General features: G+C 37.0%; 1 protein-coding gene across 1 annotated transcript in view; it reads right to left on the bottom strand.

The window, feature by feature from the left end:
* Nucleotides 1–7557: 7557 nt before the first annotated feature.
* SGMS2 (sphingomyelin synthase 2) overlaps nucleotides 7558–15047 on the bottom strand; it is a 31179-nt gene continuing 23689 nt past the window's right edge. Inside the window, exons 4-6 of the mRNA XM_054633670.2 lie at nucleotides 13266–13419; nucleotides 10483–10649; nucleotides 7558–9491 (exon numbers count right to left, since the gene is read on the bottom strand). Coding sequence (XP_054489645.1) covers nucleotides 9288–9491; nucleotides 10483–10649; nucleotides 13266–13419 — 525 coding nt within the window. The 3' untranslated portion in view covers nucleotides 7558–9287. The remainder of the gene's footprint in view (nucleotides 9492–10482; nucleotides 10650–13265; nucleotides 13420–15047) is intronic.

Genomic DNA, 15047 nt, shown 5'->3' on the forward strand with positions numbered 1-15047 from the left:
GCTGTGGTTTTATATGCTTTATTTGAGCTTGCATGCAACTTTTGGATTTTTACTTCCACAGGCACTTTATTCATAAAAAACACTCTCCTTGTCAAAAGCACATTGAAAGTATTTGAAAGTTCTGAGTTACACTAGTGCACTGAAACATGTTTCTGTAAAACAGCAGCTAAAGCTAAAAAACCCCACTTTTGGTGAAGTGCATGTCACATGCTCATAAAGGTTTTGTTTTTGCAGGGCATTGAAATATGCAGCCATTTGCCTCTTAATATTCTCTAAGTATTGCACTTTTTTTGTAAATTAAAAAAATACAATCCATTTTCTCTGAAGCATCTTGTAATTAAGACAGGAAAATTATATTTCAATGTGGCTTAGGACTATTATGGATGACTTTGTTCAATCTTTGGCTTTTCCAAGGGTCCTACTATAAAAGCAGGCACGGAGACAAGTAGGAAGACAATCCAGACTATTGTTACCAGACTACCCACCTTCACACAACAAAAACCCCACCCAGCCCTGGTTTTATCCTACATGGTGGGCTTGCTTCTGCTTTAAATTAAGTTACTCTAAACATGGACTATTCTTTACACTAATATAGAAGTTCCATCAAATAGATCTTAGAGAAGCCCATTTACTTCTGGACGTACTAGATGGAAGTGATAAAAGAGAATTTATTCTAGTATATGAAGCACAGCAGGGTGGGGTACAACCCTTTCAGAGCAGAGGGGTGTGCTTCAGTGCCACCAGTGCACCTGGGCACAGCACCTGCTCTGCACGTTCATGTGTCCAGAAGAATTAAGGGCATCATGCTCATCTAGGAGCTGACTCCAGCAGGACTGCCACACCTGTCACAGGCAGATACTTCACAACTGCTAAGCTCACAAGTAAGGGCCTTGAACAAGAACTAAAGGCTCTGTATTCTCTGTGGATAGAAAGTGTAGGTACTGCTGCCCAAAAATGCCTCTTGGAAAGATCTGGAAGTGTACTGTCCATTATATACAATAAAATCACAACTAAAGGCGGGGGGCAAGGCAACAATAACTTCTGCAACAGAAGGCACGAGATAGTTTTTCATCTTAAGAATGAAAAGCTTGTGAAGCTTTCAAACAAAGCTAGAAAATTACTCTGTTGCTTCACTACCTAAACAATCTAGTTTAAGGTTCTTTCACATGTTTTTATAATGTCCTACTGTGAACTGCCTTGGCAATTATGTTGTTTCACTTCTGTTCTTTAGACAGCTACATGGTCATATCCATCACTAGTTGTTTGGGGTTTTTTAAAGTTTTAGCAAAATACACATCTACACTATATAATCAGGGACCTCCTAAGAAAGCTTTGTCCATTTCACGTCCTCTCCCTCTGTCCCCAAGGCTTCAACAGAGATGATGAAGCCAGAGAATTATTTTATTTAAACTACCAGCCTGTCCCTTAATCCTACCTAGTGAAATTCTTATATTTTACACAGTTTCAGAAGATTAGCTATCCTAAATGTATGAAAACTTAGAATTTGACATGTAATTTAGAACAATATACACTCCTAATATTTTCCTGCATTAAAATACTATTTTTGCCATTTTTATATAAAACAGAAATAGAAAAGTGTTGTATTTATATAAAAAGCATTTGGAACAGGCTTAAAATGTAGAGAAATGTTATTTTATTGAAAGGTGTCACACCAGCTTTCCTTAGTGTTCATGTTTAATAAGAGAATAACAGCTCTTTATAATATTTGAGATTATTAGCACCATAAATAGATATAAGGTTTTTGATGTTTAAATATGTGGGTGGTTATGTAGAGAGTCCACCTGTACTCATTAGTACACAGGCTGACAATAAAAACTTTCAACTTGTATGTGCCAAGTAAATAAGTAAAACACATAGGACAATTTCTTCAACATGTTTTACCAAATTCACAGTTGGTAAAGTGACAGACAGTGAAGTGACCATGACAGACAGCACCTCTGGAGGGAAACCTACAAGATGCTCCCATTATTGCTTTTTTTTAAAGTACAGCTAGTGCAATAGTTGGTTTTGGTTTGGGTTGTTTTAACACAGTGAACTGATTGCAGCACAAATCACAACTCTAGTTCTAGTACCTCTTGCACGTATACAGAAAACCATAACACTCAGTTACCTGACAAAGTATGTTATAGTGTCATTCTGAAAGTTTTACAACATAAAAGCCAACTCTTGCTAATTGTGAAGAATTTCCATGAAAATGACACCCAATTTGCAAAGATCAGTAGAAACTAGAGCACCAAAGGTTTCTCAGTTTGTTATTGCAGTAGTCTGCTGCGTGGTGTTTGCAGAACTGGACCCTGAGGCTACAGAACAATGCCACCTTATCAGCTTCTTATCATGCACGCATTACAGCATTCTCATAATACCTTGGGGGGCTCCTCAGCAGCCAATGGCTTTTTTTGCCTAGTTTTTCCAAGGTTGGATATACAGCTCCAATTGACATAAAGAGCTATGGATACCTAGGATCCAACCTAGGAGAAGTCGTGCAAGAAAAGCTGTCAGCTGACAAGGATGAAACCATGTTGCAGCCAAAGTGATGTCCTGTGCTGTTTTTAGGGAAGTCTTGAGAGTTTTCAAAGTCACAAAGCATGAGAACCACAACCATCAAACCATTATTTCTGCTTTTACTTTCAGGTTCCTCAGTACAACCCTGACCTCAAAAACTAGCAGAACCTTTTTCACATCTCACATATGCTCTCCTGAATCATGAAAATAAACGCAAACAAATGTGCTAAACATTTAAGAAGCAAGAATTGATTCCTGAGGGAAAAGAAGTATGTCCTAGCATGTTAGGTTTCAAAACTTGAAATTATTATCAAGTATAAATTGCGCAAAGATGGGTCTGACAAGAATGCCTTTGGCTTTAGGATTAATTATGAAGCCTTCTCAAATGTAATTCTACTCTTCTGTATTGAGCCATTTAGAAAATACAATTAGTAGAAGCAGATGTAGGTAGACAGGAGTCTAAAGCAGCACAGGCTTCAGCATAAGCAGCATTTTGAGTGGCAACAAACAAACAAGTGGAATGCAAACCCAGTTTTTACAGAAGTAACTAAGCACTGCTAAGTTACTCCAAATGTAAAGAGGGATTGGAGTTCAGTAATATTGTTTAAGGTTCATGCACAAACACTTCAATGGCAGAGGTAAAAGTAAGCAGGGAGATAAATTTCCTCTTGGCATTCTCAGCACACCTGCCACCTTTAATAAAAAAAAAAAAAGTAGAAAGCAAACAGTCCCACTCATCTTAAATGCAACACCTGAAGTAACACCCAATTGTATGCTCCATTGAATTGGAATGCAGCTCCCTGTAAGTGGTTTTGCCTCATTTATAGTTTTGATTTTTAAGTGACAGCACTTTTTAACTATTGCCACCTTTAGTACTGCACTGTCAGTCCAAGAGAAGCTCAAAAGGACAGGTGGAGATGGCTCCCAGCCATCTGTACTGTACAAGTACAGCCTGGTTTGCCTTCCTAGGAAGCTGCTGTATTGAATCCAATATTGCTTATGCCAGAGAAACCCCTTCCACACCCATGTGCCTGCATGGTGCCTGACCCCAACTGCTTGAGATGCTTTTATTTCAGACTCATTTCTGACCACTTTTTCTCTTAATTAAAAAAAAAAACAAAACCAAAAAACAAACAACCCAAAAGTCATCTTCAAACATAGTTCAGAGATACTTTGTGAAAATTGAACTCGTTTGGCACAAAGGAGATTCTTCTGTAGTAATTCTTTGCAGTGTCACAAATGCTAACCTCCTAAAGATCATATTATGCTGAGAGAAAAGGCAAGAGCTAACATTATTATTTTTTAGGCACAGCTTGAAAGAAGAATATTTCTCCTAGAAGAAATCCATGCACAGACACCCTAAAACACCTTAGGTACTGTATCCAAGGGATCTGCAATTTTTTCATTGACATTTACCAGAACTAAAACCAGTTACATTTCACCATACAGACAGCAAGTAAAAGACAAAAACACTCATTCCTCGTCCAGCAAAAGGACTGGGTCAACCACTACAGAATCATTTTTAAAAGTGCAAACACTAACTATAATAGTATAATTCAGCATCTTTTTCAACTGTAGTACAGATAAGACTGCATGTAACATGCAGCCAATATAATTTTAATTCAAAAAGTAACACACTGCTCCTCCCAATAAGAAGCGGTCTGCCCTCTCCTCCTTCCTAGTTTGCATCTTAAAGGTTAGTACACAGCCAAGTGCCACAGAAAAAAAACAGCTAGCTATTTGCTCAATTCCAAGTCCTTTGCAATGAAAAAAATTTCACTGAAAACAACTCAAACCTTTGTGGGTTTTTAATCACTGACTTACAGTAGAAAGAAGGAATCCTCAACACCAGTATTTCATATTCACATTAGAGACTGCACAGTATTGTTACTTCATCTTTAAAAATCATTCAGGCATTGAGTGTTTAGTTAGGAAAGATGAGTTCAAAACTGGAAAGTTTCCTTGAAATACATTAACTACCTGTATCTAGCCTGGCATCCTCATGTGCTGCTTTCTAGATTAATAAGATTTAATCTTATGGTTAAATCCATGGAAACTGAAGCCAACTAGAAAAAAGCTTCAGTATGTTTTAAGCATTGCAGCACTTTGTTCTTGTTTTAGAAACTATTAGTGACAGCTTGCAGGAACAACTTATAAAAGACTGCTAATAACATTTAAGCATTTATCACTGGGTTGGGTTTTGTTTTTATGTTATAAGTTACGGATGAGAGCCAGCAGAGACACACAGTTGTACCACAGAATGATGTGCTTAATATTGCTGCTTCCTTATAGGGTTTTTTCCCAGAACTATTACACAATTTAAATCTACACTTCTTACAAGTTAGATGTAGTTTAAGCTCAATTTCATACAAAAAGCAATATCTGATCACCACCTACTTCAGTGTTTTCATCTTTTGTTTTTCCTTGTAAATACTACAACAAATGCCTTTGGTTCACAGCACTTCTCTCTGGATTCTAAGAAGCATCATAGAGTGGCACATGAAGGCTTACTTGTGAGCAGAGTTACTTGAATGGCATGTTAGGATATTTTTCTCATGTGTACTTAAGCAGCAATACCCATTTGAATGATGCCTAATAGGAGTATTTACTTTTAAGACCCCTATTCTCAGTAACTGAATTTAAGACATTGAACACTTCTGTATTGAAGTGTTCTATTCCAGGCATTGTAAAATCAATCTCATAGCATCACTCTAATGTTGTGTGCCTATGTAAAGAGTTCTAGCTAAGTCCAAAACATATATATTGTGAAAATATCAAGATGACAATGGAGTTTTACAACTATTACATCTGCCAGTAAGGCAAAATGGTTCCAGTCCATATGGCAGCTTGGACCCATTTTCAAAACAAGCCCATGAATCTTTAAGATTCAAGGTTTATGCATTAAAAAAAAAAAAAAACCAAAAAAAACCAAAAACCCAACAAAACCAAAACCACAAAAAACCAAAACCCCACTAACAAAGAAAAAAAATCCTGCAAGCAAACATAAAAAGTAACATAGAGCCACGGGAAAGTTCATTTAAAGTTAATGAGAAAGACTTCACCTTGCACTGAAGCTAGTGGATATGTGTCTAGAACATCCCATCTAATGAAATGAGAAAAAGAATTTGGGTTAGTACCAAAAAATTTAGGATAAACTGTCTAGCCAGATACTACTGATAAGAGAAAGCCAGAGATTGAACAGATTCTGATTTAAGACCCTAGTAAGCAGATTTGTAATAATCCAATTAAGAGAATGGTCTCTCATCTCTTTTAAGACTTCCCAGTTCTGTCTCTGTTGCTGAGCTTTATTTCTCTATTACACAAAGGTAGTGCATTTTAACAAACACTTTCTTTCGTTTCCTTCTCTCCCAACTAGCTTTTTTTAAGGAGGGCAGCAAATCCCGTACTAGGGTTCATAGCAATGTTTAGCACAGCTATTTTTGCTACTGCGCCACCTGTGGTGATCTTTCCAAGAAAACAGTGAATGATAACTAACAGTTAGTACCATTTATGTCCACACGGGAGTGCTAAGCACGTTCCGAAAAAGGTTCCATTTACAGTGCTTTCAAGTAGATGTTAACAATTTCTGGCATTAGGAGTAAGCATCTGTAGCATGACCACTTCGCAACACATTTCTTTAAATGCTCAAGTTAACATTTAAAATCCAGATTTAAATTTATGTTAGGCATTTTAAGAAAGCGCATTAGCATTTAAATCATACTGATATGTATGTAGTGGGGTTTTTTTATTAAGTGTCTGTAAATGTTCTTCAACATGTAAATGCTCTCCAGTCGAGAGGAGCATGTTATAGTCACAGGAAAGGGGCAGCTCATGTGACATCTGAGAAATATTACTGTAACTAGGAAAAAATAATTAGTGACACACTGCAAAGTATTGGGCATATACAGACCAGATATACTGACCACTGGATGGTAGGCCTAAAGGAAGTCCAAGTTTCTCCTCTTTACCTTACTGCAATCTCTTGCTTCTTATGATGAAACTATACTTTAAGCTTCATGGTATTTGTACACAATGATCACCAAGATGTTACAGTTATTAATTTTTACATAGCAGTTGTGGTTTATATTGGATAAATTACTATAACAGTGAGAACTAGAATATATCATTACTTACCCCATTTTATCACCTTACATATAGGTCTAAAGAGTCATTAAATACAGCTATACCATCCAAGTTGGTAAAAGCACTTAAAAGCTATTGAGAGGATAGAAAACTGGGGCTTTCTGTTAATTAAACACACACATACCCCTTTGAGAGCTTTCTTGCAATGGGTAAATATTAAGTACTTAAGGGAGGACTGAGCCAGAATAGGAATCAAGTATTTTGAGCTAGAGCTGCTACTCAAACTTTCCTGTTGTATTACAATAGAAGTCTCTATCAAATTCAGCAGCCCAATGAAAGCAGAGTCTTTACTTGGTTCTATTTCATCACTTTCACATTTTTTTTCCTTCAGAAATAGGAATTAGTGTAGAAAACCCCAAACACCTCATCCTGCATGAAGAAAGCCTGCTTTGCAGATCTATTACAGAAATCCCACTGTCAAAGTGTTTATTTTTCAGCCACCAGATGAAAACCACTGCTTAAGTTCCTTAGATAATGCTTTTCATCATGCTACTTTCAAGGCACAGTGACTACTAATGAAATCCATTCATAACTCCTAAAAGATAGTATTACTACAAGGGGATTAACATGACCATATTTAACATATCACAAAGCTTAGATTTTAGCTTTAAAAATGATGATCTATGAAGTAGTACTGATATAACAAGTATCTCGGGAGATCTACTGACTGGTGTTGAACAGATTCATTTATATCACAGAGAAAAAGGATTTTCAAAAGTTTTTTGATACTGGCTTTGTAGCTGTTCAAGGTCTGCTAGAAGCAAGCAAATGAAAGCACAGATATGCCCACATACACAGAACTTCAGGGGCACATTATCAGAGTCTGCTAAACTCATTTTAAATAATACAACCAAACCGCAGCAGAATTTCTTAACTAAGTTTTTCCAAAAATGTATTGAAAGGAACACTTTTTATTGTATTATTTTGATAATGCACAAAAATATTCTCATGTACAACTCAGAGAAAAGATCCCCTTAACTGAAAATTATTATATTTGAATACTCTATTTCATTTTATAACTTTAACTCTGGACTTTTTAAAAACAAGTTGTCATTATTTAAATGGTGTTCACACTTGTCACAGTTCAAGACATTCTTAAAATATGCAGCATTTAGTTTATATTAGTATCACCTCAAAACAATGCAGTTTTATCTTTTCATTAGGTTTTAGTGAGTATCTGAAAATAATATTGAGTTAACTGCAGAAATTAATACAGAATATAAATGGCCAAACATGGTGTGCTAATTTTCTACTTTGCTTTCACAACAATACATAACATAAACCAACAAGAAACAGGCAGCTGTTAATCTGTGGTTTTGTTACATGTTCACCCCAAGGTAGTTTCCCCCATTCTCAGCCAACTTGTTTAGATAGCCATTTTAGCTGGACTGCAGCCCTGGGAAAAAAGGTAATCTATTTTTGAGGTCTACCACAGTGTCATTTAATATGAAATTATTTTATGTTATAATTGAAGAAATGCTGCTGTTGTAGATATTTTATCTTAGCACTTTTTTGTTTGGTTGCTTTTTTAAAGTAAGTCACAGAAACGTGTCAAGAGGTAAAAGACAAAGAAATTCAATGGAGAACTATGGCTCCCAAGCAAACCTGCTACATAGCTTCAGCAAGAGGTTGCTACTAAAATTAAAATGTTTATTTTAAATGTAGCCCCATTTTGGACCTGGCCTTGCATTCCTCAAGCAGGTGAGAGCTGTACAACTTCTGCCTGCATCAAGAACTCTAGGATTACTCTTCCCAGTATGTAATTTTGTTTAAGGTATGTGCTTTTGTGTATATCTGCATCTATATACACTGACAGGCACTGTAGAGCTATATACACAAGGCCAGCTGTAATTCAAGATTCATATGTTGAAACTGTGTCTCTTACTAAAAATAAAATTTTAGGCTCCTTGAGCTCAGATGCTAGCAGCTGTTTCTAATTTTCAAATTCATCAGGTAACACAACTATTTAAATATAAAATTACTAATAAAAATGTAAAAATCGGTATATAGTAGAATACATGGGAGTTAACGGTGGTAAGTAGTATTTTAGGGTCCTAAGATATTCATACCCAGAGTGTGTAAAAAAGCCAGACTTGCTTCCAGCTGTACCAGTCACACAAAGGCCTTACCTTCATTAGCAAGAATAATGCAACAAACCACTTCCCACAATTGTGTTATTTTTTTATACACCTCAGTATGCCAATGTCGTGCCTTTACATATTAGCATGTTTTTGCCCTTACGCACTCCAGAGCTCTGAAGAGGAGACTTTTGGGTGCTTCTGTGGATGAGTGATAGTAATGGAAGTGTTACTGTGGTCTTTGGCACCTCTACCTCATTAATAAAGCACAATCCTGCTCCATTTTTTTCTTTAATAGAAAAAATCCCATCAGTGGTGCATTTCATTAGCACTGAAGAGTAGAATAGGTCTGTACAGCTGGATGAGAAGAAAACATCTGAAATGCAATATATGTGTCTACAATTGTCTTTCTATCAATTGCACAGAAGCTTGGTCCACTTCTTCAGTTACAGTCTTCTTAAGAACTTTGGTTACAGCATTAATGTTTTGGTAAAAAAAAATCAAAAATGAAAAAAACCAGAGCAGATGCTTTCCTTCTTTTCTTCAGGTAGATTTTTCATTGTCCTCTCCTGTCTTCTGAACCCTTGAATACTTTTTGCATGAAGATTTGAAGCAGCTGGGAGGCCAAGATATTGGCCAGGAAAAGCTGCAAGGAACAGAGCCTTGCACATTCTTCTCGAAGAAATAAAATATTGGATACCACCATGCTCGAGAGAGAAAATTCGTCTGCGAAGACACCTTTAAAGTCTGTATTGGCACAAGCATGCAAAGAGGAAAAGGCAACTGTCAGTTTAAAGGCTTATAATCAATTACACTGAGTGAAGACAACAGCAAAAATGCAATGGATGTGCATGCATTTCTGCAAAGACTCTGAGTATTTAGCCTAAAAACACAGAATTTAGACAGACATTAGAGTCCAAATACATACTACAAACTGAGCATCTTTACCACAAAGAGATGCTTTGTTGCAGTGGAAAATTTGGGGCAACAAAGCACTCAGGACTTTTCAGTATGAGTGCTTTCAGGCATGTCATCTTTCCACTGATAAGTAATAGTTGAGAATTAGACTAAATGGGCTAAAGAGGTATGCTTCTACTTGAAAGTGTTGTTGAAACAACAGCAGCAGCAACCTTGTGTACCTTTAACGACATTTACACAAGAATTGTCATTAGAATTGTAGCAATCACATAATCACAAGGCTCGAAGAGACCTTCAAGATCGGGTCCAACCTGTTCCCTGGCACCTCAACTAAACCATGGCACTGAGTGCCACATCCAGTCTTTTTTTAAACACATCCAGGGATGGTGACTCCACCACCTACCCGGGCAGACCATTCCAGTACTTTATCACCCTTTGTGTGAAAAACTTTTTCCTAATATCCAACCTATATTTCCCTTGATGCAGCTTGAGACTGTCTAGGTAATTTCAGTTATCCAGAAATTTTATTACTCAACTACTGTTTATTCATAAGCTGAGACAAAGAAGGGGTATTCTATACATCAACTACATTAAAACCTCATTAGCTCAAAAAAGATTAGCATTAAAACCTCAAAAACTCAAAAATATTTTAAAGACAAATTAATATTATTTACTTAAATAATAATGAAGCAAAATTCGTTGCCAATTCTGATTAAACTTCAATATGGAACATCTTTTTATTCTGAGATGAAGAACTTACTTTAACCTTCAGGCAATTTTAACAAATGCAGGCTACACATGGATTGTGAAGGCCACTCACCTTTTCATTAGCCATGGAGTGGTACCACCAGAAGAGCCGCGTGGTGATATAGTAGGCAATGATGACATCTACAGTATAGTGCTCATGAGCAACCAGGATACAAATGATGCCAGCAGCACTCATCAGCCAGCAGATTAAGTGATACCACCAGAAATGACGTGGTGAGTCTGTGAGACAGGGAAGTGACAGGGAAAAACACAGCAAAAAGTCATCTGTTATTCTAGCAATCCACAAAAGCAAGGGGAAAAGATAAAAAAATTCATTTAAGACTGCTAACTTTGAAAACATAACTCATATCACACTGGTACAGATCCCCTGTTTTGATTTGTATGAATCTACATAATGAATTACACAAACTTACTGCGGTGTTCTTACTTTTTAAAGTGAGCACAAGATGCTCATTTTAAAGAGCACTAGACAATACTGCCACCTATTTTCTAGTCAAATTTAGTTTTCCAGTTAAATAATTTCTAGAATTTAGGGTGCAGAGGAAGAGACAAAATTGAGGTAAAACATACACTTTGGTTATTTAACTTGGTTGTATTTAATCTTTTCTTTTCACAATCTGTTTTAGAGTAAACTCAAGTCTCTAGAATTGATATAACCTGAGCAGAGATCACAAATTAAATAGAAAGACATTCATTTTAATTCTTAGGTTTTAATTAATTTGCATGAAGCCTCACTTCTATGAAACAAAATGCACTGTGCAGAAAAGGGCAGTATGTGAACTTACACCTTTTAATGAAAGATTTAACAAATGGAAGCGAAGCTATTCAAAATGCATTTCAGCCACCTCAGTGGAAAAGTTCTCCTGTACTTCTTTCCCTATTGAAAAATGCCCTGAGTGATCATTCATAACTTCTGACAGGCTAACTGGCTTCATTTCACTCACAGTGGGAGGTTTTGGCACCTCTTGCCTTGTGGGGCAATGGTCAGCCTTTACTTTCACACAATACCAGCAGAAAAGTTACTGATCTCAACAAGCCTACCCAGTAGGCTCTCAGAGGCCTGTTTAAAACAATAACTGCAGTGCCACTTTTTGGTGCAAGTGTCAAAAATATTCTCTTAACTCTCCCCAAAACCCTGCAGACAGATCTCCACCTACTGATTTTTTTTTTTTTTTAAGATAAGAAGCCAAGTAATCTCAAGAAGTTGATGAAAACAGCATTGAGAAAGTCAGACATACCAAGGCTAAAAATATGAATAACTATTCTGGTGAAAAAAATGTGGTGTGCAGAGAATAAGTGAAAAAATGGGAGAGTATGGAAGGAAGAGATGAGCAGAGCAAAAACTCCGCTAAGCCAGACATAAAATCCTCAGAATGCATCTTATACCAAAGACATGTTACTGAAAGGGCAAAAAAGACCACCCCAAGCAGCCTCTAATTCACAGCAATTATAGGGCTTATGCCCTGGTTCAGATAACATTTTGATTGTTATATGGGAGGTAAAAAAAGGAAAGCTATGCATTTCTCACTTATAGAGCACAATTTCAGTGAAATATATGCCTAACAATTAGGCAGCAGTCAAAGAGCTTATTACAAAAATTTGTATGATAAAATTGCACCAACCCCTTTATATTATAAAGTACAGGAGAAAATAGCCCAGAAAATATTGGGTTGTCTTCATCTTTCCTGGTAAAACTGAGTATGTAAGTAGGATTAAAATACAATGTAGCAGACAAAACAAGGCCAACAACGATGATTCTTAGACCTAAGTCTAAGAATCATCAGACTATAATCAGCATCTTAAATCACTATTCAAAGAAGAATATCTCAAATCTGTGATTTGGAGTCTATCACATTCAAGGCTGAACAATTAGTGAGGGTGGACTGAACTGGCTGAATGGCAGGGCTTGGAGGGTTTTTAATCAGTGGCACAGTCTACCTCAACCCAAAGCTTCATACTGGGCCCAGTATTGTTTAACTTACTCATCAACAACTTAGATGAAGGGATAGAGTTCATCCTCAGCAAGTTGGCTGAGAATACAAAGCTCAGTTGAGTGGTGCTGTGCTGTCCTTCAGAAGATCTCACACATGGAGGGATGGGCATGGGCAGAACCTTTTGAAACTCAGCAAGGGCAGGTTCAGGGTCTTGCACTTGGGACAGAAGTGCACCACTACAGGGTGGGGCCAACGTGCTGGAAAGCAGCTCTGCCAAGAAGTACCCGGGGGTCCTGGTGGCCAAGCTGCCCATGAGCCACACCCTCATGGCTAAAAAGGGCAGAGTAGTCTGGGCTGTATTAGTAAGATCACTGCCAGCAGGTTGATGGGGGTAGTCCTGACCCTCTACTCAGCCCGGTGAGGCACATCTGGAGTTCCAGGCTCCCTAGTACAAGACAGACGTGGAACAGGTCCAGTGGAGGGCTATGAGGATGATTAGGAAAGTGGAGCACCTCTCTTATGAGTAACAACAGGACAATAGGCCTGCTTAGACTGGAGAAGTGTGAGAGGAAACCTCACCAATGTGAAGTCTCCCTCACCGGAAATATTCAAGAACTGTCTGAACACAATCCTGTGCAATGTGCTCAATGGAAATCTGCTTGAGCAGAAAGTTTGGGCTAGATAACCTACAGTGGTCTGTTCCAACCTTAACCATTTTATGATTTTATTACAGAGCCACAGTTCCATTTCCACTTAATTTGTGTCTCAAACCCATATAAATACAGTCTGTGTACAACTCACACAACTTTTGGAGGGCAGTAGTTTTACACATACTTTTGTCATTCGTTTTCCTGGTACAATGAATATGAACAAGAAAGTGCATTGAAGTACAATCACTTACACTCTTTGATGAACAGATAGACCAGCGTTAATACTACAGTGTGTCCACTAAACAGGAAGTCTCCACACAGGATGTGGGATCCAGTTATGGATAGACCACCACCAGAAATCAATCGCAGGATTCTCTGAACCTTTGCCTGAGAGTCTCCGTTCAACTAGAACACCAGAAAGAAGTATCATAAGTGACTCAAATAAACTTCTTGCCCAAACACATGTAGAGTCAGGGAGACAGGGATAAAAGGACAAATTATCTTAATTTTCTTCAGGTTTCTTTCACATATTCTTAAACAAATAAGCATGCATTTCCAAGTTGACAGGTGATAAAGATCAGTTTGGTAACACTAGCATGCTGTCTATACTTTCAATCTATATTCAGTCTATATTCCGTCTATACTTTCCCAGGCTATTTTAAAATATGCATTGTATGAGAATGAAATGCAGAATATACTGAAAAGGTAAACATAAAAAACTTGTAAGGTCAGATCTCTCATCACAGCAGTTGACATAATCAATGAAATCCATTAAAAACCAGTAACAACCTTGCATACAAATTCTGTTATTCTGTCCAGAGCTGACCAGTATTTCTACTGAGTAAAACCCTCAAACTCACTCCATTTTAGATTTAATAACAAACTCATTCAGGACTTAACTCCTATTTGGAGGATGTACATTTTTAAAGCATGTATCAGGACCAGCTTTTGATTTCTTATAGATATTAGGCAGTTTTATCTAGCTGTTTTAAATTAATTCTAGAAAAAAAAATCCAAGAAAAACAGATAACTGTTTTCCACAATCAGAAAACTATTCACATATTAAAAAAATCCAGAAGAATGACCATCAACTGTTTTTCCAAAGTTAAGTAATTAATCCTGGTTTCATGCTAGCAAAATGCACTTTCAGCAGACACATTTGCATTTTCCTTTGATTACCTCTTCTCACTCCTCAATACAGTCTATTACATAGTCATTCCCCAAGCTGCTAGAACAAAACCATTAAATCTTTACAATAGTGGCAGTTAAATAAAGCATTTTCAAAAAGACACTGATTTGCAAGAGAATTATTTCATCCACTATATCCCCAAGTTGTCTCAATGTATAAGACAACAGCCATGATGCTGTAACTCAAGACTAGAGATCTTATCCAAGAGGTGACAAATTTATTCCCCCACTAAACTGGCAATACTTTTTTTCAGTACAGCTAACACAACAGAGTTTGTTCCAAGGAATTTTAAGTCTACAACTTTTTATTAGTAACCTAAAGTGGGAGTAACAACTCCTTTATGTCACCATTTAATTCCAGTGTAATTAAATTTTTAAAATATTTTTGTAAAACTATTAGTACATCCATGTTTCTGTATGTATCAGTTCATGTACTTGTAACAAGTTCATGTACAGCTGAACTTGTTTAAGTCACATTCCTATCCATTTTGCAGGTTGGAAACCAAGACAGGCAGCTGACTTCAGGTATTGTAATAGCTCTTGACCAAATAGTGTGAGAAACTAGGCAAAGCACATAACAGTGTGGGTTTTTACAGGGATACAGCAACAAAAGCTTGCATATCAGGCTATGAATTACAGTATTGACCTTGAGTATCCTACCACATAAGAAAAAGATATTGCTACAGTATTAAGAGTGATTAGCTTGAGCCTCAGAAGCAAACTGATTGTTTAGTAGCAGCACTATTTCAACCTAAGATGTTCTGAAAGGGAGCAGCTAAATCCATCAACAATTTGAGGCTCTGTTATCACACAATTTTTGGTTTATCACTACATATGTTTCTGAA

This window comes from Agelaius phoeniceus, chromosome 4, assembly GCF_051311805.1.
Source record: "Agelaius phoeniceus isolate bAgePho1 chromosome 4, bAgePho1.hap1, whole genome shotgun sequence".
NCBI lineage: Eukaryota > Metazoa > Chordata > Aves > Passeriformes > Icteridae > Agelaius > Agelaius phoeniceus.